General features: G+C 43.0%; 2 protein-coding genes across 2 annotated transcripts in view; one reads left to right on the top strand and one right to left on the bottom strand.

Annotated features, from left to right (window-relative positions):
* Nucleotides 1–425: 425 nt before the first annotated feature.
* On the bottom strand, nucleotides 426–5,056 carry CHRM5 (cholinergic receptor muscarinic 5). Its single transcript, XM_086322071.1, has one exon. The coding sequence runs from the start codon at nucleotides 3,041–3,043 to the stop codon at nucleotides 1,445–1,447; it is 1,599 nt and encodes a 532-aa protein (XP_086178197.1). The 5' UTR covers nucleotides 3,044–5,056; the 3' UTR covers nucleotides 426–1,444.
* Nucleotides 5,057–18,488: 13,432 nt separating this feature from the next.
* Nucleotides 18,489–27,420, top strand: part of AVEN (apoptosis and caspase activation inhibitor) — a 192,208-nt gene continuing 183,276 nt past the window's right edge. Inside the window, exon 1 of the mRNA XM_086322078.1 lies at nucleotides 18,489–18,905. Within this exon, the coding sequence (XP_086178204.1) occupies nucleotides 18,660–18,905 (246 nt within the window). The 5' untranslated portion in view covers nucleotides 18,489–18,659. The remainder of the gene's footprint in view (nucleotides 18,906–27,420) is intronic.

Here is a 27,420-nt window from a genome sequence, read left to right as displayed (position 1 = left end):
ACTTTATTTTTATATATTATTGTGGCCTACATTATTGCTTATAAAGAAAACATGCTCATTTTTAATGACCATAGCCAGCTTTGCTATGCTATGCTAAGTCACTTCAGTCGTGTCCAACTCTGTGTGACCCCGTAGATGGCAGCCACCAGGCTCCCCCATCGCTGGGATTCTCCAGGCAAGAACACTGGAGTGGGTATAGCCAGCTTTACTGGAGCCCAACTGTATTTTTATGGGCTTCTTGTTTGGGGAAATCTAGAGATGAATGAATAAGTCAGTCATTTTTGAGCCATGATTTGAAAGATCTATTTTTTTTTTTAAACAGCCTTTCCCCTACTGTCTCTCTAGATAGCACTTCTGACTGGAAGCATCACAATGACCTGCTTGTGCCTGGGTGTGAATTGGGGGGTCTGATTGAGGGCCTGCCCAAAAGGACTGGAAGAAGTTCAAAAGCATGGAGCAAAACCAAATTTGTTTTGCGCATTTTGCCTCAGGTTTGCCTTGTGAAGAAATGAGAATGTAAGGTTTCTGAAAACCATTTTGAGAACCGTGATTAAATAGACTGGAGAAGGTCTTTACCCAGTAAAGGGCTTTCACACAATGAATCTTCCTAAGGAGGAGCCTCAGTAAATGGGTTCAAAAGGGCACAAAGTAGAATAGATAGTATTTGTTTGTGTAAAAGGAAAAACTTCCAATTGGTAAAAGCAAAATAATTGACTGTATAGACCTGGTGATCTTTATTAGCAGAATAGAGGCCGCTCTGTAGGACTGGGTGTGATGGGGTTCCAGTGTCCTTCCAGACCCGAGACTCTGAGGGGAAGGGTGGTTCTGTGGGGACCAGCCTGGCCTCCGTGGGTACCAGGAAGTGGCATCAGTTGTGAAAGGGAGGAGCAAGAGCTTCGCTCAGATGTAGGAACAGGAAGACACACCACGGTACAGAACACATAATAGCAGCATAATAAATACGGAACAGTTTAAAAAGGAATAGAGTCCTAGAAACCAGCTGAATAGCGCTCTTGTCAACAGGTGACACTGACTTCATCCTCCCAGTTTCCGCTGAGATGAGACAACTGCATAGACACAAACGTCCTGCACGAACTCTGTGACTAGGTTTCCATTCTCGCTGTCCCTGCAGAAGGTTAGACAGGAGCTCCCTCGGCCATGGGTCACTGGGACCCAGGGTGCCTCCTCCTGGAAGGGGCATGAGTTTGTCTGTCTACTTCAGTGGCAAGCTCCAGTGGCATCAGACACTCTTGTCCTGGTCATACAAGGATCATTCAGTATGGCAGCGATTGTGGCAGCTGTGACTCCTTCCTTCTGACAGTAGACCTTGATCCTTTACAAAGTTCTCAGGGACTCAAAAGGACAGATGTCTTTTTGGAAAGTAAACCAGAATCAGCTTGCCCATCCTCGATCGTGGTTATTCTTTGAGGGGAGTTGTTACTTTTCAGGGGAGCTTACTGTTCCCCTGCCAGTACAACTTCTCTTCCACTTTTTTCTTTTTCCATCGGCAGAACAGCAGCATCTTAAAGGTCTTCCTGAAGGTTCTGTTGCAGAGGGCATAGCAAATGGGGTTGACAGTGCTATTGACATAGCATAACCAGTAGCCCAGGTGCCACAGGGTGACTGGGACACACTTGTCGCAGAAGGTAGAAACCAGGACCATGATGTTGTAAGGAGTCCAAGTGATGATGAAAGCCAGGAGAATTGCACTCAGGGTCTGGGCGGCTTTCCTCTCTTTGACGAGAACCATCCTCTTTCGTTTGGTCATCTGATGGCTGAGGTTGGGATCGAGGCCTTTTGTTGAGGGGTCCTTGGACACTGGGAAGGAACACGGCATGATTTTTACCTTGCGGCATCCGTTGTTGGTGTCATGGGTCCCCTCAGCTTTTACCACCAGTCGGAACTTGTAGGCCACCCACTTCTGACTCTTGGGCCCATGAGCAGAAGCTGGAGACAGGAAGTATTTTGGGGTGTCATAGTCATTTTTTTCACTTTGAGCATTCACAAAAGTCTGCTTGGTCTCTTCAGCACTTAACTCTTCCCTTGGGCTTTCCTTGGCCTGACTCTTGTAAACCACTTGAAAGACAGGATCAGTGGTGGGCTTGTCCTCGTCTTCTGAGGAGGGGTAGCTGCTGCAGGTGGTTAGCTGTTCGGCTTTGGCCCACTCGGTGCTTGGGCCGGTGGCTTGGGATGGCTTCCCAGTGATGGAGGTGCTCCTGCGGGAGGATGACCAGGAGGCCTGGTTCCTTTCCCTCTGGGCCAGGGTGGGCCAGGGGCAGCTGAAGCAGGACCTGAGCAGAGCCTGGTGGGCTGACTTTCTCTTCTCAGCTTCAGCCACGGAGTCTGAGCCCTGGAGGTCAGCCAGGTCCTTGGTTCGCTTCTCCGTTTCCCGGTAGATGCGGCAGTAGAGGATCGTCATGACAGAAACAGGGATGTAGAAGGCGGCAATGGCAGTGCCGAAAGTGATGGTGGGCTCAGAGAGGAACTGGATCTGGCACTCATCTGGAGGTACCGTCCGCTCCCCAACCAAGTACTGCCAGCAGAGGATCGCGGGTGCCCAGAGGATGAAAGAGATCAGCCAGGCCAAGCCAATCATGATGCCAGCCCTCTTTGGGGTACGCTTGGCCCGGTACGTGAGGGGCCTTGTGATCGAAAAATAACGGTCAAAACTAATCACCAGAAGGTTCATGACAGAAGCATTGCTGGCCACATAGTCCAGTGCAAGCCAAAGGTCACAAGCCAGACTCCCGAGAGCCCACCGTCCCATGAGGATGTACGTAGTGTACAGGTTCATGGAGAAGATCCCAATGATGAGATCTGCACAGGCTAAGCTGAGCAGGTAATAGTTGTTAACTGTCTTCAGCTGGCTGTTGACCTTGAAGGAGATCATGACGAAGACATTGCCCACGATGGTGATCAGACTCACCACGGCCGTGACAGCTGCAATGGTGATGACCTCCCACAGCCCATGGCGTTCCAAAGGCTGGTGGCTCACTGGGGTGCTGTTGACGGTAGATGCATTGTGGTAAGGTTCCCCTTCCATCCTGGTACAAGAGTCTACATCAGAAGTCTTAGGTTCTAGACAGTTCTCTTTTCTATCTCACCTCTTCTGGTCAGCATCTAGAAGAGAGGGAAATTCATTAGTTCCACTCACCAGCATGAATTTCTTTTCCACTCATTGTTTATAATTTCCAACAGGACATTAAATGTGGTCCCACACCTATTGACAGCAAGATGCTGAAATCTCTAAAATTTTAATGACACTTTTTATAGGTGTCTCCTCCCTTTGCTTTTTATAATTACCAATGCCTGAGAGCCTTTCTTGTACATGAGGCCCTCTTGTGGTTCCAACTGGCAATTTAAAAAAACAGTAAGATGACAAGGGCAATCAGAATGGGAACAAAAAGGAATTGAATTGTTAGAAGGCAGTAAAGAGGGGAAAACGGGTGATGTTAAGTTACCTTAGACTATGGCCTTACTTTTTTGAGGGAAGACCCTCTGTTTTTCTAAGCTCTGGTGGTAAGGTACCTATTTTTTCATGCACTTGGGAAAAAGACAGGTTGTATCTACTTTATAAGTCCAATTATTAAACATTGAGTTTAATTATAAATTCAGTTATTAAACATTATTCACTGTTGTTAACCAAGGCTGTATTACACCACTTCTCCCTGATTTAATGCACAAACTCCCCATGTATACCCAGTTTTCATCTAAAAGGTTCAAAAGTTGCCTCAGTGGCTAAAGATGATGATCCCCCCTCTTCCATTTTGGAGCTGTTTGCAATGTCACAAATTGTTTTAAATTATCTTTTTTTTTCTGATTATAAAGTAATACGTTCCTTGTAAAAGTTCAAGCAATGTAAAAATGTATAACTTGGAAAGCAAAAGTTTCTTCTAATGTTATCTTGCCAGGGTAATCAATGCTAACAGCATGTATTTTGACAGCTTTTCTCCCATTCTAAAGGTTGTCTTCTTTGTTTTATTTAAGGTTTCCTTTGCTGTGCAAAAGCTTTTAAGTTTAATTAGGTCCCATTTATTTTTTGTTTTTATTTTCATTACTCTAGGAGGTGGATCATAAAAGATCTTGCTGTGATTTATGTCGAAGAGTGTTCTATGTATTCCTCTAAGAGTTTTATAGTGTCTGATCTTATATTTAGGTTTTTAATCCATTTATCCATTTTGTGTTTATTTTTGTGTATGGTCTTAGAGAGTGTTCTAATTTAATTCTTTTATATGTAGCTGTCCAGTTTTCCCAGTACCAGTTATTAAAGAGACAGTCTTTTCTTTATTATATGTGTTATTTGCTTCCTTCGTCATAGATTAGGTGACCATAGCTGCATGGGTTTATCTCTGAGCTTTCTATGCTGTTCCATTGATCTGTATTTCCATTTTTGTGCCAGTACCATACTGTCTTGATTTCTGTAGCTTTGTAGTAGAGTGTGAAGTCAGGGAGCCTGATTCCTCAAGCTTCATTTTTCTTTCTCAGGATTGCTTTGACTATTCAGGGTCTTTTGTGTTTTCATGCTGAATCAGTAGATTTCAAGTAAAGCAGATTGTCCTCCATAACTGATGACTGGATGATTCCAGTCAGTTGAAATCTTTAAGGGAAAAGGCTGAGAAGAAAGAATTCTGCTTCCAGATTGCCTTCAGAGTCAATTCTACAGCATTAACTCCTGCTGGATTTCCAGCCTACTGGCCTGCACTGCACATTTCAGACTTGTTAGCTCCCTTGGTTCTTAAAAATTCCTCAAAAAGTTCCCCGCGCCCTCACCCGTCCCCCCCCCCCCCCCCACAGATAAATGGAGTAAGCACTTTGATAAATGGAAAAAAATAGTGACCCTTAGGGCTTCCCAGGTGGCTTAATGGTAAAAAGTCTTCTTACCAATGCAGGAAACGTGGGTTTGATCCCTGGGTGGGGAAGATCCTCTGAAGAAGGAAATGGCAACCAATTTCATTATTCTTGCCTGGGAAATCCCATGGACATGGGAATCTGGTGGGGCTGTAGTCCATGAGGTCGCAAGAGAGTCATACACAGCTTAGCAATTAAACAGCAACACTAAGAGTCCTTACCTCATAGGATTGTTTTAAAGATTAAACAAAATAATCCAGGTTAGGTGCTTTGCATAGAGACTGACATAGGAAAATGCTCATTACAAGGTAGCAATCCGGCAAGAAGGACGTCAAAAATGACTCTTCCTACTGTGAGTATGGGTCTGAGGCATGGTCCATTAAGGGATAAGGTGGAATAAAATGATGAGGCCATATTTCTGCAACCTTGAGCCAGCCATTTCAGATGCTTCATGGTATTGATGATATTCTCCCCTTCGGTTACTAGAGTTGGTGCCCTACCTCTGGGGGCAGAACAAATTGTTTCCAACCACTCCAGCCAAGTAGCCTACTGCTGCTGCTGCTGCTGCTGCTAAGTCATGTCAGTCGTGTCCAACTCTGTGTGACCCCATAGACGGCAGCCCACCAGGCTCCCGTCCCTGGGATTCTCCAGGCAAGAATACTGGAATGGGTTGCCATTTCCTTCTCCAGTGCATGAAAGTGAAAAGTGAAGGTGAAGTCTCTCAGTCATGTCCAACTCATCACGACCCCATGGACTGTAGCCTACCAGGCTCCTCCATCCATGGGATTTCCCAAGCAAGAGTACTGGAGTGGGTTGCCGTTGCCTTCTCCGAAGTAGCCTACAGTCCTCCTCAAAGTCTGCTCATTGGAATAAGACTACCTTAAGATTCTTGATTGAAAAAAGTATTTCCATAGTCTGGTAAGTTGTGGAAATGCCATCTAAAAGCTCTCAGAGACTCAGAAGACACAGGAGCCCAGTGAAGGCTGAGAGGTCCTGAGGTCAAGACACTCCTGAATTTGTTTTAACCCAGAGGTGACTTAGCATATCTAACATTTTTCAGTGGAACAGCAGTTAGTATCTTGTGTAATCCCACAAGATGGATCACACTTGGGAAATGCAGTGTAGTGGGAAACATACTGAACTAGGAGGGTGGAGATCTGAGTTCTCATTTCAGCTAAAATCTTGTGATTTGAGACAAATCTCTGGGCCCGTTTCCTTACATATAAAATTAAGAGGTTGGCACTGGTGGTTTATTCTTTTAAGTGAGTTCAGGCTTTTCTTATAGACTCACAATGGAAAACACTGGATGTTGTATTAATTTTCGACCTTAACTTTCCTCTATTTTCAGTCAGGGAAATAGTTATTTAACTGCTCTATAATATAGTGAAAGCAGCTCTTTTCTATTAAACAGACATAATAATATTTGTAAAAGAGTACAACAATATCTGCTGTATCCACCTTACAGGTTGTTTTGAGGACTCCCAAATCAGATTATGTAGGGCTACCACCAGGTCCTTTTCTAGTGGCAGTTTGGGGTTTTAATTATTACAAAATGAAGAGTTAGTCTAGGTAAGTGGATCTTACCCTAAGCCATGTACTAGGATAATCTAGGAGCTTTTTAAAAATACTAATGTCTGGGGTTCCCCCCCAGACCTGTTAACTCAAAATCTAAATATGTGAAGAGACATGGGTCCATGTTGCTGTGAAATTACTCGGGTGAGTCTCATGTGGAGCCAGGGTGGAAAGCCAGTGCCCTCTCTAGATCCGTGCCATTCAAGGTGAGCACATTCGATCTGAAAGATCCCCAGGACCAGAACAGAATCAGTGCTTCTCAAAATGCTCATGAATTACCTGGGGAGAGGGGTCTTGTTAAATTGAAGAAGGGTGGAGCTTGCAATTCCACATTTCTAGAAACCTCTTAATGCTGCTGATCTAGGAACTGTACATAGCAAGGCTGAGGTTAATTTCTGAACTTCCTAGAAAAGGGGAACCATAGCTTACAATGTGCTGCTGAAATTGGAATTTTCCAACTGAAATGTCCAGTAACAATTCAGATCCCCCCTCTGCCTTCCGAGTTATTTTTACTGCTCCTGTTTGAAATTAACACATATTTCCTCTCCACCTTTAGTTCTCTCTATTCTTTCATTTTTTCCCACTGCTTCACTTTTGGGAGAATGATTCCCCCCATGCCCACCCCAATTCCTAAGCTGCTGGGAATGTACAGATCTTTCCACAAACAAGGTCATTTGGGACATGAAGTACGTTCCATGACTGAAAGATTGATTTCTTTTTGTTACAATAGCTGGATGATAGTTGAGGGTGAAAACCGACTTTAAGGCATCATAGTATTCTACAATAAGCTTTTTGAATCATTGAAAGGTTTTTGACTGAAAAATTATATTTATGGAGGGGTGAATCTTAAATTTGTGTGTGTGTGTGTGTGTGTGTGTGTGTTTATAGTGGGGTTGAGATTTCTTCTGAGTTATTTGGTTGAGTTGCGTGTGTGCTCAGTCTCTGGGTCATGTCCTACTCTTTGTGACCCCGTGGACTGTAGCCCACCAGGCTCCTCTGTCTGTGGGATTTTTCTGTTAAGAGTTCTGGAGTGGATTGCCATTTCCTCCTCCTGGGGACCTTCCTGACCCAGGGATTGAACCTGAGTCTCTTGCATTGCACATGAATTCTTTACCTCTGAGCCACTGTGGAAGCCTTCTTATTTATTCAAAGTTTAAAAGTTACCATTTTTCACCATAGTGTTGAGAGTATGTTTATTTCTAGGGTGCCTGAATCAACAGAGAGCAGATAATCATCCCTGGTTTATTTACCACTACTGAACAGAAAACAAGAATCTCGGAGAAATAAAAGTGTTCTTGTTCCTGACCTTGGTAGATTGCTTCTTGCTTCTTTGTTGTCAACAAATGAAGTAGGACAGCATAAAAACAAAAAAGGTAACACTGTACCGAATGAATTTCTCTCCTTGTGGAGTAGCCTTGATGACTTCTGGGGCTTTGCTTTTCTGAAGTACCTCTTCTCTGAGAAGCTTTACGCCTGAACCACTCCTCACTATTTCTATAACAACCACAGTGGAAAACTTCAGTAGCATCTACAGTCCAGTGATGTCAGGACACACCATCACCAGTTCATGCTGTTGTATAGAGTATTCAGATGCTGCTTCCCCCTCCCTCCTTTTCAAAGATAAATCATAGAAAGTAAGTGTAAATACATGATACCTGCCATCAAGTTAGATATCAGAAAGAGCTTCCAATTTCCAATGACGACATGCGTGACTAAGGGAGGTTCTGGCCTTGTCGTTTTGGTTTCTTCTGTCAGGTAAGTTCTATCCAACTCTTGATAGAATAGAATGCTGTCCAAAAGTGTACAGTGATTAAGAAAGGGTTTGTTGGCCACTCTTGCCTTCTGAGACAGACCGCATTCTGCCTGTGGAATGTGTATCTCTCTAAATAAATCTGTTTTCATTAAAAAAAAAAAAAACTCTTAGTGTTGCTGAAGCAATAATATCTGAAGCAGAATTTTAATCTGATATGTTTTAAAAAACATGTTCTGTGTTTACCACTGGGCTACAAGCCATGGGGTATATAAGAGCTCTACAATAGTTCTTGAACTGAAGGAGTTAAACTTTTACAATTCTAAGAAAAAGAGGACATAAGAATTGTCGAGCCTTTATAGTTATGCAACAGAAAAGTCTATTACCGAGGTCTTCAAATGATTGTATTTTCATTGTATCTGGAAAACAGAGGTGGGATTGCTTTACATGAAGACATAAACTGGAGTCCTTCAATGCATGTGCTGTGACCCTCAGGGCTTGGAGTTGCCTAGGTGGGTTGCCTTCTGTTGAGATCAGTCTTGTCTCATCCCACAGTACTGGGCAGGTGTTATCTTTTTATGTGTGCCAGGACATGGGCAAGTCTGGGCAGTACTGCCACTATACCCAGCTGTGGATGTGACTGGTGATAGAAACAAGGTCCGATGCTGTAAAGAGCAATATTGCACAGGAACCTGGAATGTCAGGTCCCTGAATCAAGGCAAATTGGAAGTGGTCAAACAAAAGATGGCAAGAGTGAATGTCGACATTCTAGGAATCAGTGAACTAAAATGGACTGGAATGGGTGAATTTAACTCAGATGACCATTATATCTACTACTGCGGGCAGGAATCCCTCAGAAGAAATGGAGTAGCCATCTTGGTCAACAAAAGAGTCCGAAATGCAGTACTTGGATGCAATCTCAAAAATGATAGAATGACTTCTGTTCATTTCCAAGGCAAACCCTTCAATATCACAGTAACCCAAGTCTATGTCCCAACCAGTAACGCTGAAGAAGCTGAAGTTGAACAGTTCTATGAAGACCTATGAGACCTTTTAGAACTAACACCCAAAAAAGATGTCCTTTTCATTATAAGGGACTGGAATGCAAAAGTAGGAAGTCAAGAAACACCTGGAGTAACAGGCAAATTTGGCCTTGGAATATGGAATGAAGCAGGGCAAAGACTAATAGAGTTTTGCCAAGAAAATGCACTGGTCATAGCAAACACCCTCTTCCAACAACACAAGAGAAGACCCTACACATGGACATCACCAGATGGTCAACACTGATATCAGATTGATTATATTCTTTGCAGCCAAAGATAGAGAAGCTCTATACAGTCAACAAAAACAAGACCAGGAGCTGACTGTGGCTCAGATCATGAACTCCTTATTGCCAAATTCAGACTTAAATTGAAGAAAGGAGGGAATACCACTAGACCATTTAGGTACGACCTAAATCAAATCCCTTATGATTATACAGTGGAAGTGAGAAATAGATTTAAGGGCCTAGATCTGATAGATAGAGTGCCTGATGAATTATGGAATGAGGTTTGTGACATTGTTCAGGAGACAGGGATCAAGACCATCCCCATGGAAAAGAAATGCAAAAAAGCAAAATGGCTGTCTGGGGAGGCCTTACAAATAGCTGTGAAAAGAAGAGAAGCGAAAAGCAAAGGAGAAAAGGAAAGATATAAATATCTGAATGCAGAGTTCCAAAGAGTAACAAGAAGAGATAGGAAAGCCTTCCTCAGCAATCAATGCAAAGAAAGAGAGAAAAACAACAGAATGGGAAAGATTAGGGATCTCTTCAAGAAAATTAGAGATACCAAGGGAACATTTCATGCAAAGATGGGCTCGATAAAGGACAGAAATGGTATGGACCTAACAGAAGTAGAAGATACCAAGAAGAGGTGGCAAGAATACACAGAAGAACTGTACAAAAAAGATCTTCACGACCCAGATAATCACGATGGTATGATCACTGACCTAGAGCCAGACATCCTGTAATGTGAAGTCAAGTAGGCCTTAGAAAGCATCACTACGAACAAAGCTAGTGGAGGTGATGGAATTCCAGTTGAGCTATTTCAAATCCTGAAAGATGATGCTGTGAAAGTGCTGCACTCAATATGCCAGCAAATGTGGAAAACTCAGCAGTGGCCACAAGACTGGAAAAGGTCAGTTTTCTTTCCAATCCCAAAGAAAGGCAATGTCAAAGAATGCTCAAACTACCGCACAATTGCACTCATCTCACAGGCTAGTACAGTAATGCTCAAAATTCTCCAAGCCAGGCTTCAGCAAAATGTGAACCGTGAACTTCATGATGTTCAAGCTGGTTTTAGAAAAGGCAGAGGAAACAGAGATCAAATTGCCAACATCCGCTGGATCATGTACAAAGCAAGAGAGTTCCAGAAAAACATCTATTTCTGCTTTATTGACTATGCCAAAGCCTTTGACTGTGTGGATCACAATAAACTGTGGAAAATTCTGAAGAGATGGGAATACCAGACCACCTGACCTGCCTCTTGAGAAATCTGTATGCAGGTCAGGAAGCAACAGTTAGAACTGGACATGGAACAACAGACTGGTTCCAAATAGGAAAAGGAGTATGTCAAGGCTGTATATTGTCACCCTGCTTATTTAACTTATATGCAGAGTTCATCATGAGAAACACTGGGCTGGAAGAAGCACAAGCTGGAATCAAGATTGCCAGGAGAAATATCAATAACCTCAGATATGCAGATGACACTACCCGTATGGCAGAAAGTGAAGAGGAACTCAAAAGCCTCTTGATGAAAGTGAGAGTGGAGAGTGAAAAAGTTGGCTTAAAGCTCAACATTCAGAAAACGAAGATCATGGCATCTGGTCCCACCACCTCATGGGAAATAGATGGGGAAACAGTGTCAGACTTTCTTTTTTTGGGCTCCAAAATCACTGCAGATGGTGATTGCAGCCATGAAATTAAAAGACGCTTATCCTTGGAAGGAAAGTTATGACCAACTTAGATAGCATATTCAAAAGCAGAGACACTACTTTGCCAACAAAGGTCCGTCTAGTCAAGGCTATGATTTCTCCAGTGGTCATGTATGGATGTGAGAGTTGGACTGTGAAGAAGGCTGAGCACCAAAGAATTGATGCTTTTGAACTGTGGTGTTGGAGAAGACTCTTGAGAGTCCCTTGGACTGCAAGGAGATCCAACCAGTCCATTCTGAAGGAGATCAGCCCTGGGATTTCTTTGGAGGGAATGATGCTAAAGCTGAAACTCCAATTCTTTGGCCACCTCATGCGAGGAGTTGACTCATTGGAAAAGACTCTGATGCTGGGAGGGATTGGGGGCGGGAGGAGAAGGGGACGACAGAGGATGAGATGGCTGGATGGCATCACTAACTCGATGGATGTGTCTGGGTGAACTCCGGGAGTTGGTGATGGACAGGGAGGCCTGGCGTGCTGCGATTCATGGTGTCACAAATAGTCTGACACGACTGAGCGACTGAACTGAACTGAACTGGAAGTTCAGACGCTCTGACTGTACTGTCCAAGTCTTCTTAACAGGCTTCGAGATGTGCCTTATATATGCATCTTTGAATTCCCCATCCTGGTGTGTTCTGGAAGCAGCAAGAGAATGTTTCAAGGAGTCAGAGTGATCAACTGCATCAAATGAAACTGATAAATCAAGAAAGATTTTCAAAAGGGAAGGGATATATGTATATCTATGGCTGATTCATGTTGAGGTTTGACAGAAAACAAGAAAATTCTGTAAAGCAATTATCCTTCAATAAAAAAAATAAATTAAAAAAAAAGAAAGATTAAGGCTGAAACCTACTGGATCTAGTTACATGGAGATCAAATCACGTTGGTCAAGTGGTGGGCATGAGAGCCTTGTGTAGTGAATTAGAGGCTGAATGGGAGAAGAAATAAGAGAGCTGTAGATGACTCTTCTGAGGAGCTTTGCTTTAGAAAGGAGTAGAGAACTGGGGCAGAAGCTGGACTAGAATGCAGGGACAAGAGTTGTTTTTTTATTTTTTTAAGAATGGTGGAAATATAGCATTTTTGCAGCCTACTGTGAGTAACTGTTTTATCAGTTAGCAACTATCCGATGTTGCTGGAGAGATGTCCTCCAGTAGGTGAGCAGGGAGAGCAGCCAGTACAATAGTAGAGGAATTGGCCTTGCACTGGAGCTGAGGCCCATTTAGAGAACAGGAGAGGAGGTAGGGATTTGTGGAGATGGCAGTGGTGGAAAGTCTTTTCTGATTGCTTCTATTTCTCTGTGATATAGAAAGCAAGAACAGCAGCTGGGAATGAGGATGGAGGGAGAGAGGAGAAGGGATCAGGTTATGAATTCTGTGTGTTGAGAGTTTGTTCTGTTGATTTTGGGGAGTTCTTTACCCCCAATTCCATTCAAAGCCAAAGCAACATTGTGAGCTGACAGAGAGTTCGCTTGCCTTCATCTTCACTGGGTTATACGCTGGATCCTGGCCTGAAAGGCTGGCTCCTGCCAGACTCCCTTCCCCTGCAGCCTGAGGGCAACCCTCAATAGTGGATGCTGCTGTTCAAAACACAAAGTAAATAAAAGGCCTTCTTTTTGAGAGATCTTATCAGTGTTTTCCAGTTTGCATTGTTCATGGACTATGCATCAGAAGTCAACTAAACTGTAGAAAATCTGCCTGCCTGCAGAGAGAAGAATCAGGAACTGCTTTTTTTCCCCCAGAAAAGTTATATCAATATTTGCAAGGGGACAGGGATGTTAAAAAATCCTATCATAATATGTGCTTTCATTAGACAATGAGCACTTATGAAATCCATGGTCTTGGACTAGGAATTAGGAGGCTTTCTTGTGATATTTAAATGCCCAATTCTACCTTGAGACAGTGGTTCTCAAACTTGGGCATTCATCACAGTCACCTGATGAGGGGTTTGTTAAAGCCTTGACGGCTAGGCCGCATCCCCACATTTCTGATTCTGGGCTAAAGCCTGAGAATTTGCATTTCTCTTTTCTTTTTCATTTTTTGGCTGTGCTAGATCTTCACTGCTCAGCGTGGGCTTTCTCTGGCCGTGGTGAGCGGGGCTACTTTCTAGTTGTGGAGCACTGGCTTCTCATTGCAGTGGCTTCCTTTGTCGTGGAGCACAGACTGTGGGCGTGCGGGCTTCAGTGGTTGCAGCTCTCGGGCTTTAGAGCACAGGCTCAGTAGTTGTGGTGTGTGGGCTTAGTTGCCCCTTGGCATGTGGAATCTTCCTGGAGCAGGGATCGATCCCATGTTCCCTGCATTGGCAGGTAGATTCTTAACCATTGGATCACCAGGCAAGTCCAAAATTTGCATTTCTAAGTTCCCAGGTGACTCTATGCTGCTTGCCCTCATTTTGAGAACTCTTGCCTTAAGGAATTGACATCATAGGTCATATATATGTAAAAATATACCAAAGAGTGGTTTATTTTCTTAAGGATTCACCTGTGTGATTTAGGATTTTGCTTTTGTATCTCATGAATACTACCTAAGGGAAAACTGAATTTTTTATTCATGCAGTGGCATATATTTAAAATCAGGACTATCAAGTCAAAGCAATAGCAGAAAATCCTCCTTCCCTTCTTCCCTTTGTTATTTATAAAACTAAAAGATCTCTATTTTTTTTTTTAATGCAATGTAGTAAGTGACAGACACTTTTTCGATGGGATCATAATCAGATGAGAATACACTCAACATCCTGGTTAAAAGAATTTCTACTAGTGGTGTCCTCTAATTAGGTATTAGCAGGAGACCCCTGAATTCTCCATATCCTAAACACTCTTGGTTTAATTGAAAAGACCCTTGAACTGATAGATGGGGAGGGCAAAGTAATGTAGTTTCTGCACTTCTGATGGCATCTGAAGTATAGACTGAAGAACACAGATTCTGAAACCAGACTGATCAGGTATGAATCTCAATTTTGTCACTCATTAGCTTGAGCAAATGATTGAACTCCTTTGTGACTCAGTTTTCTTATCTGTAAAGTAGGAAAAGTAGTATTTCTATTATTCATAGAAATATTAATGAAGATTAAATTTAGCCTGTGTAAAGTGTTTGGAGTTTTGCCAGGGACAAAATAAATGTTAGCTCTTAACTATCCACAAATAAAGTCTCTCCATGTCCTAATGAGGTTGGCTTAATGTAAAACCCACTGATCTTTTCAACCTCATAATTTTGGAGGTGTCTAGAATGACAGTCATATAGTTAAATCAATTTGTGCTAGCGATTCTCAACCAGGGTGATTTTGTCCCATGGGACAAATGTCTGGAGACAGTTTTGGTTGCCATAAGTTGGGGGAGGGAGGGTTGCCAGTGGGTAGCACCTAGTGGGTAGAGGCTGGGGATGCTGTTAGAAATTCTACAATGCACAGGACAAGCCACCACCACACACAAAATTATCCAGCCCTAAATGTGCCAAAGTTGAGAAGCCCCGATTTGTGCTGTCTGGTGTGAGATTAATTATGTGGCTCTTCATCTTAGGGAGAGCCTGAGCCTGTGGCATGCTGATAAATATTTAACTATCTGTTTCCACTCCCACTTTCAAAAGTCCTAATTTTGCCAGTTTCTGTGGTATAAAAATTCCCACTGTAGGGCTTCCCTAGTGACTCACTGGTAAAGAACCTGCCTGCCAATGCAGGAGACATGGGTTCAATCCCTGTCCTGGAAGATCCCACATGCCCTGGAGTAAGTAAGCCCATGAGCCACAACTACTTGAGCTTGAACTCTAGAGCCTGAGCTCCACAAGAGAATCCACCATAGTGAGAAGCCCGCGTATCATAGCTAGAGAGGAGCCCCCGCTCGTAGCAACTACAGAAAAGCCTACACAGCAGACGAAAACCCAGCACAGCCAAAAATAAATAATTAAAAAAAAATTCCCACTGTAACTGGTTTCAAGCAGCCAACTTTCTGTACAATTAGGAAAAGATAATGTACCAAACCATTATAGCTCCTGGCCACACAGAGGATGAGAGCCCAGGTTGTCCAGTGGATTCTTCTGTTAGTTCCTTTATGGGGTGAAAAGAAAAGCATAAAATTCTTGCTACTATTCCCATCTGCCTGTTTGGTGTTTCTCTAGGGATGGGAGTGTGAATTTGAGAGTTTAGCGTAAGAATGAATAACTTAATTCTGAGTGCCGCTGACAGTCTTAATTTCACAAATAAAGACAAGGTTAAAAAAAGAGAGAAAAATAGGATAGGGTGGGGATAAAGGGGAAAGACCAGAGAAGAGTAGAGAGGGAAAAGAAAGAAAAATTGATGTATTGGGTGAGAAGTAATAGTGTCTATTGACAAAAATATTATTAAGACAAAGAAGTAACAAAGAAAAATGCAGAGTATAATGTTTAAAAAATAATATTATCCTGACACATCTCCTCTCATAACCCTATATTTCCTCTGTTGACTAATGGCATCATGAACTCCCTGGTCACTCAAACAGGAAACCTAGGTATCACCCCTAACTTCTTACCCTGACCTCCCACTTAGAAATGGACAAGAAGCCTATCAGTTCTCCCATCTATCTGGTTACTTTCTTTCTTAGCTCTCAACTTAATTTAGGCCCTAATTATCTGTCACTTGGACTCTTCCAGTTGTTTCCTAAGGGCTGCCTAGAATTCTGATTGTCCTGTATAGAATGGTTTTCTGAGTATGAAAGTGAAAGTTAGTAGCTCAGTTGTGTCTGACTCTTTGTGATCCCATGGACAGTAGCCCACCAGGCTCCTCTGTCCATGGAACTGTCCAGGCAAGAATACTGGAGTGGGTTGCCATTTCCTTCTTCAGGGGATCTTTCCAACCCAGGGATTGAACTCTGGGTCTCCAGCATTGCAGACGGATTTTTTACCGTTTGAGCCATAGTGGTTAGTTAACAGCATAGTCTGAAGTCAGACAGCTCTGGGTTCCAATCATTCCATTACTAGCTGTGGAATCAATCCATTAGCTCTGTGATCTTGGAAGTTAATTCACATCTCTGTGTTAGATTCCTCATCTGTTAAACATGGATAACACAAGTAGTACCTAATGGGGCTTGCCAGGTGGTGGTAAAGAACCCACCTGCCTATGCAGGAGACATAAGAGATGTGGGTTCAATCCCTGGGTTGGGAAGATCCCTGGAAGAGGGCATGACAACCCACTCCAGTATTCTTGCCTGGAGAATCCCATGGACAGAGGAGCCTGATGGGCTACAGTCCATAGGGTCGCAAAGAGTCAGACCCAGCTAAAGCGACATAGCACGCATGCTGTAGTACCTCATAAGGCTGCTGTGAGGTTTATAGGAAGTGCTATATGGGAAGTATCAATACTTAGAACTATGCTCTGTATTACTTTAAGATTGTGTTTCTCTCCAGTTTACAATCCTTCAGTAGTTCCCTATTTCCATTTATCAACAAGGCAAACTCCTGCTCAACCATCAGGCCTTGGCTCCTGGGTCTGTTTCTCAGGTAGCCCTGGAAAACTCATTTATTTAGGCAGTGTAACTTTTCTTCCTTCCGGCCTTCACCTTGAACCTCTCACTGTACTCAGTGCAATGGTGCAGTCCTCCCTCTACAGAGTTATTATCTTCCTTATGGGAAGTGAGCCACTGGAGAACAAGGACTGTGGCTTTTTTCTTCAAAAAAAAAAAAAAAAATCTTCAAGCATTGTGCCTAACACAGAGTAGATAATTAGAAGCAATGAGTAGTGTTAACTGTATATGAATGTGAAAAAGGGTAAGAAAGGATTGGGAAGAAAACATGTTTTGCCACACCGATTGTTTGAGGGATGCTGTAAACCCTTCTCTGTATTATTTTTATGTGGTTTCTGTAATAGAAAGTTAAAAATGGCTCCCATGTATCCATATAACCAATTGCCCTTTTCCTCCTTAGTTAAGAGTGGATCCATAAAATGGACTACCGCTTAGCAAGAAGAAGGAACAAAATATTAAATCACAAAACATGGGTGAGTCCCCAAAACTTTCTACTAAATAAGTGACATTGACACACACACATGAACAGACTGAGCTTGCCTGAGTTAGGTTGTTCGTTCCACCACTACCATAGTCGTGTCATATCAGACAAGTGGTTTACTTTCTCTAGGGATATTTCCTTATCTGTAAAATAGGATGACAGTAGTACCTACCACATAGGGCTGATAAGAGAATTTAACGCTCATGCACTCAGTAAGTGTGAGCTAAAGGAGTCACTTCTACAAAAATTCTTTTGAGGTCCTGTCTCTCTACTCCCAGTGGCTTGTTGCAGCCTCCGCCTCTCACCTGAAGGTCTTCCCTTACCTTCTTCATACCTCTTTCTGAACTCAGAGTTCAGTATAACTTTAATAATTACACATATTCATTCGTGAAAGTCAGGAGACTAAACAGAAAAAAAAAAGGAAAAAAAAATTAACTCACTGAAAGGCTCAGCACAGCTAACCACTAGTGTAATACGGAAGAACATTTTTATTCTATTACAAGTTAATCACTAAAGGGCTGTTGCCTATAAGCTTCAATTGTATATAGTACCCCATCTCATTACCTGCCTCCCAGGTAAAGAGCATTAAACGCCTTTGTGTAGCTTACAAGAAACATCCTGACCAGGCCCGCCTGAGCAGTCCTCTCCTAAGGCCGACTGGAATCAGTAAATGTTTGAGTTTACTCCCTCCCCTTTTAGTATGCTGCTGCTGCTGCTAAGTCGCTTCAGTCGTGACCGACTCTGTGCGATCCCGTAGATGGAAGCCAACTAGGCTCCCCCATCCCTGGGATTCTCCAGGCAAGAGTACTGGAGTGGGTTGCCATTTCCTTCTCCAATGCATGAAAGTGAAAAGTGAAAGTGAAGTCGCTCAGCCGTGTCCGACTCTTAGCAACCCCATGGACTGCAGCCTTCCAGGCTCCGCCGCCCATGGGATTTTCCAGGCAAGAGTACTGGAGTGGGGTGCCTAAAACGCTAGCTCAGGCGAGACAGGTCTTTGGACGGTGGGAGTCCATCATCTTCTCAGTTTGCTGCTTTCCCACCAAGTGGCTATTCCTTGCCCCAACAACTCATCTCTCAATTTATTAGCGTGTCCTAAGGTGAGAAGTAGAAGCTTGGACTTTGGGAGGGGGGTGTAACACTAATATTTTGATATATACTTTTAAAGACCCTATGCAAATACACCATATCAATATTTTATTCTTTTAATAAAAAAATGAATTCATATTACATTAGCTGTTTATTTTATAACCCATCCTTTTACTTACCACGGCCACTCCCCCAGAAACACCCCTGCTCCTGACCTGCAGCTCCCACTGGTCAGGCCTTTCCTACAAACCCTCGGCCCTCCCGGAGCCCCGGCTCCGGCCCCACCTGCCAAGCCTCAGGGCAGCCCCGCCCCCGCCGCGGCCGGCTTCCATCCCCGGCCCCGCACCCCGCGCTCGCTGACACCTAGGCCCGGCGCTCGCGGCTCCTCCGTGGGGCCCGTTTCCGGTGGGGCAAGGGCGTCTCTGCGGGCGGCCAGCTCCCGCGCGCTCAGCATCGCCGGCGGCAGCCAGATGCAGGCGGAGCGAGGAGCTCGGGGCGGCCGGGGACGCCGACCCGGCCGCGGCCGGCCGGGCGGCGATCGCGACCGCGAGCGGGCGGGCGCCGGGACCGCCGTAGCGAGAGGTGGCGGTGGAGATGGAGGCGGCCGCCGAGGCCGCGGCCGGGGGTTCCGGGGCGGCCGCGGTGGCCGAGGAGGAGGCGCCCCGCGAGGCGGCCGTCGGGAGCCGGGAGGCTGGGGCGCCAGGACCAGCGAACCGGTAAGAGGCAACGGCGGGAGGGGTCTAGTGGGGGTCGCAGCTGCGTGGGACCGGGGCTGGTGAGGGACCCCCTCCGCGACTTAAGAACCGGGAGCGGCGTCCGGGGCGCGCGCCAGTTGGGCGGTGACGGCGCCTGCGCCGGGCGGGCGGCGAGCGGAGGGCGGCGGGGGCGCGCGCCGGGCTGTGCACGTGGCGCGGCTGGGGTGAGCTCCTTGTTGCCGGCCTCTCCGCTGCGCACCCGGAGGTTCGGGGCGGAGGGCTTCTTCAGTTTACCTAAGGGCTCTTGGCCCAGTTATTAAAGAACCCGGCGGTCGAGCCTGTGGGTCCGCAAGTCTAGGGGGCGCGATGGGTTCGGGTACGGTGTCAGTGTGATGGGCAGGGCAGCCAGGGCGTGGTTTCTGGTGCCTGACCTTGCAGAGAAATGTTTATGTTAGTAAGAAAGAAGAGATTTGGGGCTCAGTTTGTTCACAGCCTGTGCAATGCGTGTCACACAGTAGTCTCAAAATAAATGTTTATTGAATGAAAGAATGACCCCGACGGGCTGGACTCTATACTATTTGGGGCCAGGATCAGATGCATAGTTCGTTGTTTTTTTTTTTAATAACGTAGTTCTCTGTTATTATATATGTATAGGAATCAGAGGTCATGGTCTTCATCTGTCTGAACTTGCAATCTGTAAATGTTTCAGCAGTCAGGTCTCAATTTTAATAGTATAATCGGGCGTATTCACACATTCATACTTGAAAATGTCTTACAGCTTGAAGCAGGGAATGATTTGGGGACAGACTTTTACTATATTGCTATCTTAGCTAAAGGAGTTACATCACTGTCTTTATGAACTATTCTGCTGTTATTTTAACATTTGTAGTACAAAACCGTCTTTATATTTTGAATTCCCATGTGCATAGAGTGAAAATTTATTTTTGGTTAGAATTTCCTATTGCTGAAGTAGTTATAATATCTTAAGGGCATAATAGAATGTCCCTAAAGAAAGGAGTTGTGTACAGAAAGAGAATTGGAAGAAAATGAAAAAGCTTAAAATTAGGTTTGGCATATTCAACCTTGATTAAGGTAGATGATGAGTAAAATTTGAGAGGTATGAAGAAATTCTTAACTCACCAGGAAATGAACCTGAGCAGTCCAGTGCACACTGTATATATCACATTTTGTCTCTATAACATAATGTATATTAAACTTTATTACAACTTTTTTATAGCAACTTGAAGTTTAAACAACTTTGAATTCACTTCAGTCCCTCAGTCCTGTCGAACTGTTTGCGACCCCAAGTACTGCAACATGCCAGGCTTCCCTGTCCATCACCAACTCCCAGAGCTGGCTCAAACTCATGTCCATCGAGTGGGTGATGCCATCCAACCATCTCAACTTTATAACAAATTTATTATATGCATACACACACTTTATGGCAACCCACTCTAGTATCCTTGCCTGGAAAATCCCATGAACAGAGGAGCCTGGCAGCCTACTGTCCATGGGGTGGCAAAGAGTTGGACACAACTTAGCAACTAGAACAACAAAACAATGTAACTTTTCTATGTATAAAATCTTGTTTTTATAGATTAACTGTCTGGCTTAAGCTCTTGTAGCCAGTAGTGGCAGAGCTGGGATTTACACCCAGCTGCCCTTGCCCAGGGCTTCCCTGATGGCTCATTTGAGAATCCACCTACAATGCTGGAGGTGTGGGTTTGATCCCTGGGTTAGGAAGATCCCCTGGAGGAGGGTATGGCAACCCTCTCCAGTATTCTTGCCTGAAGAATCCCCACGGACAGAGGAGCCTGGTGGGCTACAGTCCATGGGGTTGCAGAGTCGGACACGACTGAGCGACTAAGCACACACAGCCCTTGACTGTGTTTTATTTCTCATATGTTTGTGAATCAATTACTGCTTTATTGAGAACAAAGCAGACACTCCTTGGTTGCAGGGATCATGTTTTAACAGTAATTGTAGTTGTGGTCTCTTTGGTATTTGATCTTCATTGAACTAAACTGAGTAAAATGATAGATCATCTAGAGATGAATAATTTAAAATTTGCACTAATGTAGTAACTATTGTATTAAGACTTCAGGTTTTTGTCAATTTTTAGAATGGTCTGGAAAATTCCATCTCTTATTTTCTTGTAGTATTTTCTCACTCTACAGTTTAAGGATTCAGTGTGTCAGTGAGCGTAGATGCTTGGCACGGTACCTGGGGAGTAGCTGCAGACACTCTTGCTATCACCATCATGTTTTCAGGTAGAGCTGGATGAAGAGAGGTTGGAAAGATAATTCCTTCATTTTGGTTTAGGTTGGTGGCCTCTAAATCACTCCTGCTTCTCAGGTTCTGAAGTGCTGTTCCTATTTAGGCTTGCTAAGAATACCATTCTTGATGCCTAAAGACTAAATGGGACAAAGTTGGTTAAGCTGCCTTTGACTTCTTGTTCTCATATCCTACGGTGTGTTTGTACCCCAAATGGAGACTCAATGAAATGATTAGAAAGAAAAAATTTACAACAGAGTTTTAGTTTTGTAAGGACCAGGTACCTAACTCCAGAGTATAATACTGTCTGTTCCCTTTGCTTTCTGCTTTCGACTACTACGGATACATGACTTATAAATGGAAAAGAGAACAAAACAACTTCTTGATATGTAATATCCCACAGTAACTTGGTTATGTTGAACCTACTAGGCATTTGCTCTTAAATCATTCCCTCTATAGATGTGAACCCCAAATCTATGGAGTTTGAGTAAGCATGTCGTAAGGCTACTTATTTTCATTGAGTATCTGCTAGAAGTGTAATATTGTACTTAATGCAATCATTAACTTAAAAATTCCCAAGTACTAGCGTTTTCTTAGTTTAATCTTTTTGATGAACTATTAACAGAGTAAGTCAAGGCCTGTTGGCAGTCATTGGAAATTTTTTTCTTCCCTGTAATATTAATGGTAACTCACATTTATTGAGCACTAAGTATGAGATCAGAAAACTGAGGCACAGTTACGAGACGTTAGGTAATTTACCCAGTATAACTCAACTACCAGATTGCAGAGCCTGAACTCTGCCCAGGCATTTTAGCTCTGGAGCGACTTTGAGATTCGAAGAGGGGATGTGTGGATCCTTTTCACGTACCTGTTTTCCTGATATTTGATATAAGGTTTTAAGGTGACACATACCATTTTCAATTATTGTGGGTGTCAGATCTTTGCTTTCTTGCTCCATGTTTATGTCAGTCGCTTTTACCCATTTTTAGATTCATTCAGTTCAGTTCAGTCGCTCAGTCGTGTCCGACTCTCTGCGACCCCATGAATTGCAGTACGCCAGGCCTCCCTGTCCATCACCAACTCCTGGAGTTCACCCAGACTCACGTCCATCGAGTCAGTGATGTCATCCAGCCATCTCATCCTCTGTCGTCCCCTTCTCCTCTTGCCCCCAATCCCTCCCAGCATCAGAGTCTTTTCCAATGAGTCAACTCTTCGCATGAGGTGGCCAAAGTACTGGAGTTTCAGCTTTAGCATCATTCCTTCCAAAGAAATCCCAGGGCTGATCTCCTTCAGAATGGACTGGTTGGATCTCCTTGCAGTCCAAGGGACTCCCAAGAGTCTTCTCCAACACCACAGTTCAAAAGCATCAATTCTTCGGCACTCAGCCTTCTTCACAGTCCAACTCTCAGATCCATACATGACCACAGGAAAAACCATAGCCTTGACTCGGCGAACCTTTGTTGGCAAAGTAATGTCTATGATTTGAAAATGCTATCTAGGTTGGTCATAACTTTCCTTCCAAGGAGTAAGCATCTTTTAATTTCATGGCTGCAGTCACCATCTGCAGTGATTTTGGAGCCCAGAAAAATAAAGTCTGACACTGTTTCCACTGTTTCCCCATCTATTTCCCATCACCGTTTTCTGAATATTGAGCTTTAAGCCAACTTTTTCACTCTCCACTTTCACTTTCATCAAGAGGCTTTTGAGTTCCTCTTCACTTTCTGCCGTAAGGGTAGTATCATCTGCATATCTGAGGTTATTGATATTTCTCCTGGCAATCTTGATTCCAGCTTGTGCTTCTTCCAGCCCAGCGTTTCTCATGATGTACTCTGCATATAAGTTAAATAAGCAGGGTGACAATATACAGCCTTGACGTACTCCTTTTCCTATTTGGAACCAGTCTGTTGTTCCATGTCCAGTTCTAACTGTTGCTTCCTGACCTGCATACAAATTTCTGTCCAGTAAAAGATAAGACAGTTGTTTATGATTGCATTAAGGAGAGTAGACTTGGAGGCTGTTTTTTTGGATGAAACATTTTTGCTTTGCAAACAGAGATGTAAATCCTTTGCATGAGTAGTCAGTCATTAATACTAGATGCTTCTGACGTTTTTACTGCTACTATTTTACTTAGTAAAATAGAATTCTCTGACTTTGGTGTTCAAGCTTAGTGTGAACCGGTAAGAAGAAACAATGGCAAATCAAAGTTACTGGCAGTCAAAGGCACCTGCTCTTTCGTTGTGGCTGAAGGGAGTCACTTGCATCATGTCAGCCAGCTCTCAGAGACTGAGAGCCTATTAAAGCTCAAACTCAAATGACAGCCTCTAGACTGCATTGCTCCTATTTTCAGAAAGCTTGAAATAAATTAGGTTAGAAACTGAACGTGCTTAAGTGTCCCAAAAGAAAATTGCTTTGAGATTAGCTTTTGGTAATCACAGAATTGGCCCTCTCCCCTGCTGCTGCCGCTCCAACCCTGTAACTATTTTGGCATCCTTATCCTTCCTTGCTAATGTACCTGATGGAGGTCTGCTTTTCTCGCTGGCCATTGCTTCTTTTACATGTTTTCATTATCAACAAAGGCAACTGATCCTCGAAACTTCCTGCTTATAGCCTGCTTAAAAATATTTTGATAAATTATGTAAGAGGTTGTACTTTGTTATGAACTTTTAAATCAATGGTTCTGATTGTTTCAGAATATAAAATTTCCAACATAAAATAAATATATACTGAAAACTAGTCATTTAATACTCACTGTCATTATGTATCTGTTCTTCCACCTTTTTCTTTTCTTTTTTTGGTATTTTTTCTTGCAGTCTGAGGTATAATTGATATATAACTGTTTACAAGTTAAGATGTGCAGCATAATTTGGGTACATATATCATGAAATGATTATCATGATAAGTTTAGTGAATGTCTGTCATCTTTTATAGATGCAAAATTCAAAAATAAGAAAAAATTTCCTTATGATGATTTACTGTCTTAACTTTTACGTATAACATATATCAGTGTTAATTGTTTTTATTGTGTTGTACCTTAAGTCCCTAGTACTTATTTATCTTATAACTGGAAGTTTGTATACCACCATCTATTTAAGAACCACATTAATAAACTCTTTAGCAGTAAGAAGATTGATATTATTCCTTATTCTTTCTAACTTTTGTTTTAATTTCACATCTCCCATAGAATTGGGCCCAGTGTAATATATTTTTGAACTTGAAAATTTTTTAGTGATGATCCTTTCTGCTTCCTCATAAAAAACTGTGATTTAAAACAATGTAAATTCGAGACATAGAGAACTGACCTGTGGACACAGGGTGGGAAGGAGAGCGTGGGATGAATGGAGAGAGGGGCATGGAAAAGCATACATCAGCATGTGTAAAATAGATAGCCAGCGGGAATTTGCTATGTGACTCAGGGAGCTCACGCCAGAGAGACAACCTAGAGGGGTGGGATGGGGAGGGAGGAGGGAGGGGGGTTCAAGGGGGAGGGGACATATGTATACCTTTGACTGATGCATGTTGATGTATGGCAGAAACCAACACAATATTGTAAAGCAATTATCCTGCAATTAAAAATAAATTTTAAAACTGTTTTGTAACCTTAAGGTTTGGGTATAAGTTTTTTCTTTTAGACTAAATTAAAATCACATTGATTTATAGCAGTATATTTTAATTAGCAATTGTTAAATGTAAGATTTTGTGAATGCATCACATTTTCCTTAGTGAGTTTAGTCGGGTGTCCGTGAATGAATATTACTTATTGCCTGAATGAGACAAGATTCACCATCAATTCTCTTCCCAAGTTTTGTTTTTAAAGATATAGGTACTGAGGAACATAGTTCTCATACATTGGTAGATGGGAATGGTTGGGGTTTCATCATATGTCTCACTCAGTTCTTTGAATGCCTTTCTGGTTATATGCCAGAATCATTATTGTAAAACATTTGAATACTCTGTCAGCTGACAACTAGATTAGGTCCCACTTCAATTTTGTTGAAAACAAGGAATTGGAAACTACTTATTTGGGAATGGTCTTTAGAGTTACACTTTTTCAACATCTACACCTATATTTCAAATTACCTTTTCTTGGGGTTCAGGGAACACAGCACAGACTGAGAATGGCCGAGAAGTTTCCTTGCCCTCAAGGGCTAAGTGTCCTGTATTTCTTTCTTTCTCTCTTTTAAAAAATGTTTTTGATGTGGACCATTTTAAAAGTCCTTACTGAATTTGTTATACTGTTGTTTCTGTTTTCTGTTTTGGTTTTTTGGGCCATGAGGCATGTGGGCTCTTAGCTTCCGAGCCAGAGATGGAACTTGCACCCCCTGCATTAGAAGGTGAAGTCTGAACCACTGGACTGTGAGGGAAGTCCCCATGTCCTGTATTTCCAAGATAGACTGCTCTTAGGAAAGAGTATGGACCTTGAATATCTGGAACTTGATTCTTTTAAAAACATGCGTGCTCAAAAACCCATTGAAAAACTCTTTATGAACCCCCAGACCTCTGCTTGCTCCATCTGAGGCCTGGGGACTAAGATCACATTACTTAACGAGCTCTTCTTTCTATCTGGAGCCTGTGTGGAGCCTTGTGAAAAAGGTAATGCCTGGGAACAGAGAAAATCAATATGTGAAGACTGCTAATTGCAGGACTGTCGAGGCCCTGTTCAGGGTCTCCTCCTTAGGCATGCTCTTCCTGAATATCCTGAACCACAGCTCCCGCTTGGCTCAGTGCTCCTTGTTTGAGCTGCCTTGTCATCTTGCCTCAGTTCTTGACATTCTGATTTGTATTAGACAACCGGGGCTTGCCTTGTTCACTGTTCAAAGTTGGAAAAAAAAAAAAATCATAGTACTAACCCTCCCTCCCCACAACCTGCTCAGTGGGGCTTCCCCGGTGGCGCTAGTGGTAAAGAACCCGCCTGCCAATGCAGGAGATCAGGAAGGTCTCCTGGAGGAGGGCATGGCAATCCACTCCAGTTTTCTTGACTGGAAAATCCCATAGGCAGAGGAGCCTGTCAGTCTGTAGTCCATGGGTCCATAAAGAGTTGGACACAACTGAACACAATATAGTTTAATGCAGTTATTCACCAAGAGGGTTGGGGTGTGTTTTTGTTTTTCTTTGGTGGGTTTTTTTTTTTTTTTTTGGTTTCTTGACATGTGCAGAATAATGTTTTCAATTTTCCAACTTTTGTCAATCTTAGTAATGTTACTGTCTTTATTTTAAACTACTGCTGGGATGGAAAACGGCAAGCTCGTAATTCCAGACTACCAGGCTGTTTCCTGGGGAATTAGGTAGTAAACCATTTCTGCTTCTTCCTGTTTTCTTTAGAAAAAGTAGTGATTACTTTTCACAATCCTGGGTAAGTAGCCTCTAGAGAGGCTGTGTAAGTTGTTGGGTCATAACCACACCACAGCATGCCTGACTTACTGTTTTTAAGAAATTAACTTAAATGGCTGTGAAGGTGTTTTCTATTCAGATGTCACTATTTTCTGCTGCACTTTGGATTACCAATGGGAGAAATAAAGACCATATTGACACAATTATTTCTATTTTATAGAAGCAATAAAGGAGACACAGGTTGGATCCCTGGGTCGGGAACATCCCCTGGAGGACAAAATGGCAACTTATTCCAGTATTCTTGCCTGAAAAATCCCATGGACAGAGGCCTGATGGGCTACAGTCCATGGGGTTGCAGAGTCGGACACGACTGAGTGACTGAGCACGCATGCACTGATTAACTTATTAGGGCACTACATTCATTCTCTTTAAAATATCTTTCTCTTTTGTTAGAGCCATTTGTGTGTGTACATTGAGGTACCAAGAATAAGTTCTTTAATACTTTTCCTTTTTTCCTTTTGGATGGAAATAATCAACAACTTCGGTCTGAATATATTCCAAACAGGTGTCATGGAGCATTGCTTTGGGAATTGTTATAGACAGTCTCTGAGTTTAACAAATTTAAAAAAAAATTATTTATTTATTTTTTTAAAGTCACTCAGTTGTGTCTGACTCTTTGCGACCCTATGGACTATACAGTCCATGGAATTCTCCAGGCCAGAATACTGGGGTGGGTAGCCTTTCCCTTCTCCAGGGGATCTTCCCAACCCAGGGATTGAACCCAGGTCTCCTGCATTGCAGGTGGATTCTTTACCAGCTGAGCTGCAAGGGAAATCAGTCCCTCACTTTTGAGTGGATTGTGTCAAAGGATGTTGAGAAATACAAATTGATATGTGAAGTTTTATCCTGGTGTTGCAAGAATGCTGTTTTTAGA

Source organism: Bos grunniens, chromosome 10, assembly GCF_055505025.1.
Source record: "Bos grunniens cultivar Pamir isolate PY7600 chromosome 10, Bosgru_T2T1.0, whole genome shotgun sequence".
NCBI lineage: Eukaryota > Metazoa > Chordata > Mammalia > Artiodactyla > Bovidae > Bos > Bos grunniens.
This window is presented reverse-complemented; position numbering and strand designations above follow the sequence as displayed.

Coding starts and splice junctions, on each gene's coding strand:
- CHRM5 (XM_086322071.1), bottom strand. CDS start 3,043: ATGGAAGGGGAACCTTACCACAATGCATCTACCGTCAACAGCACCCCA.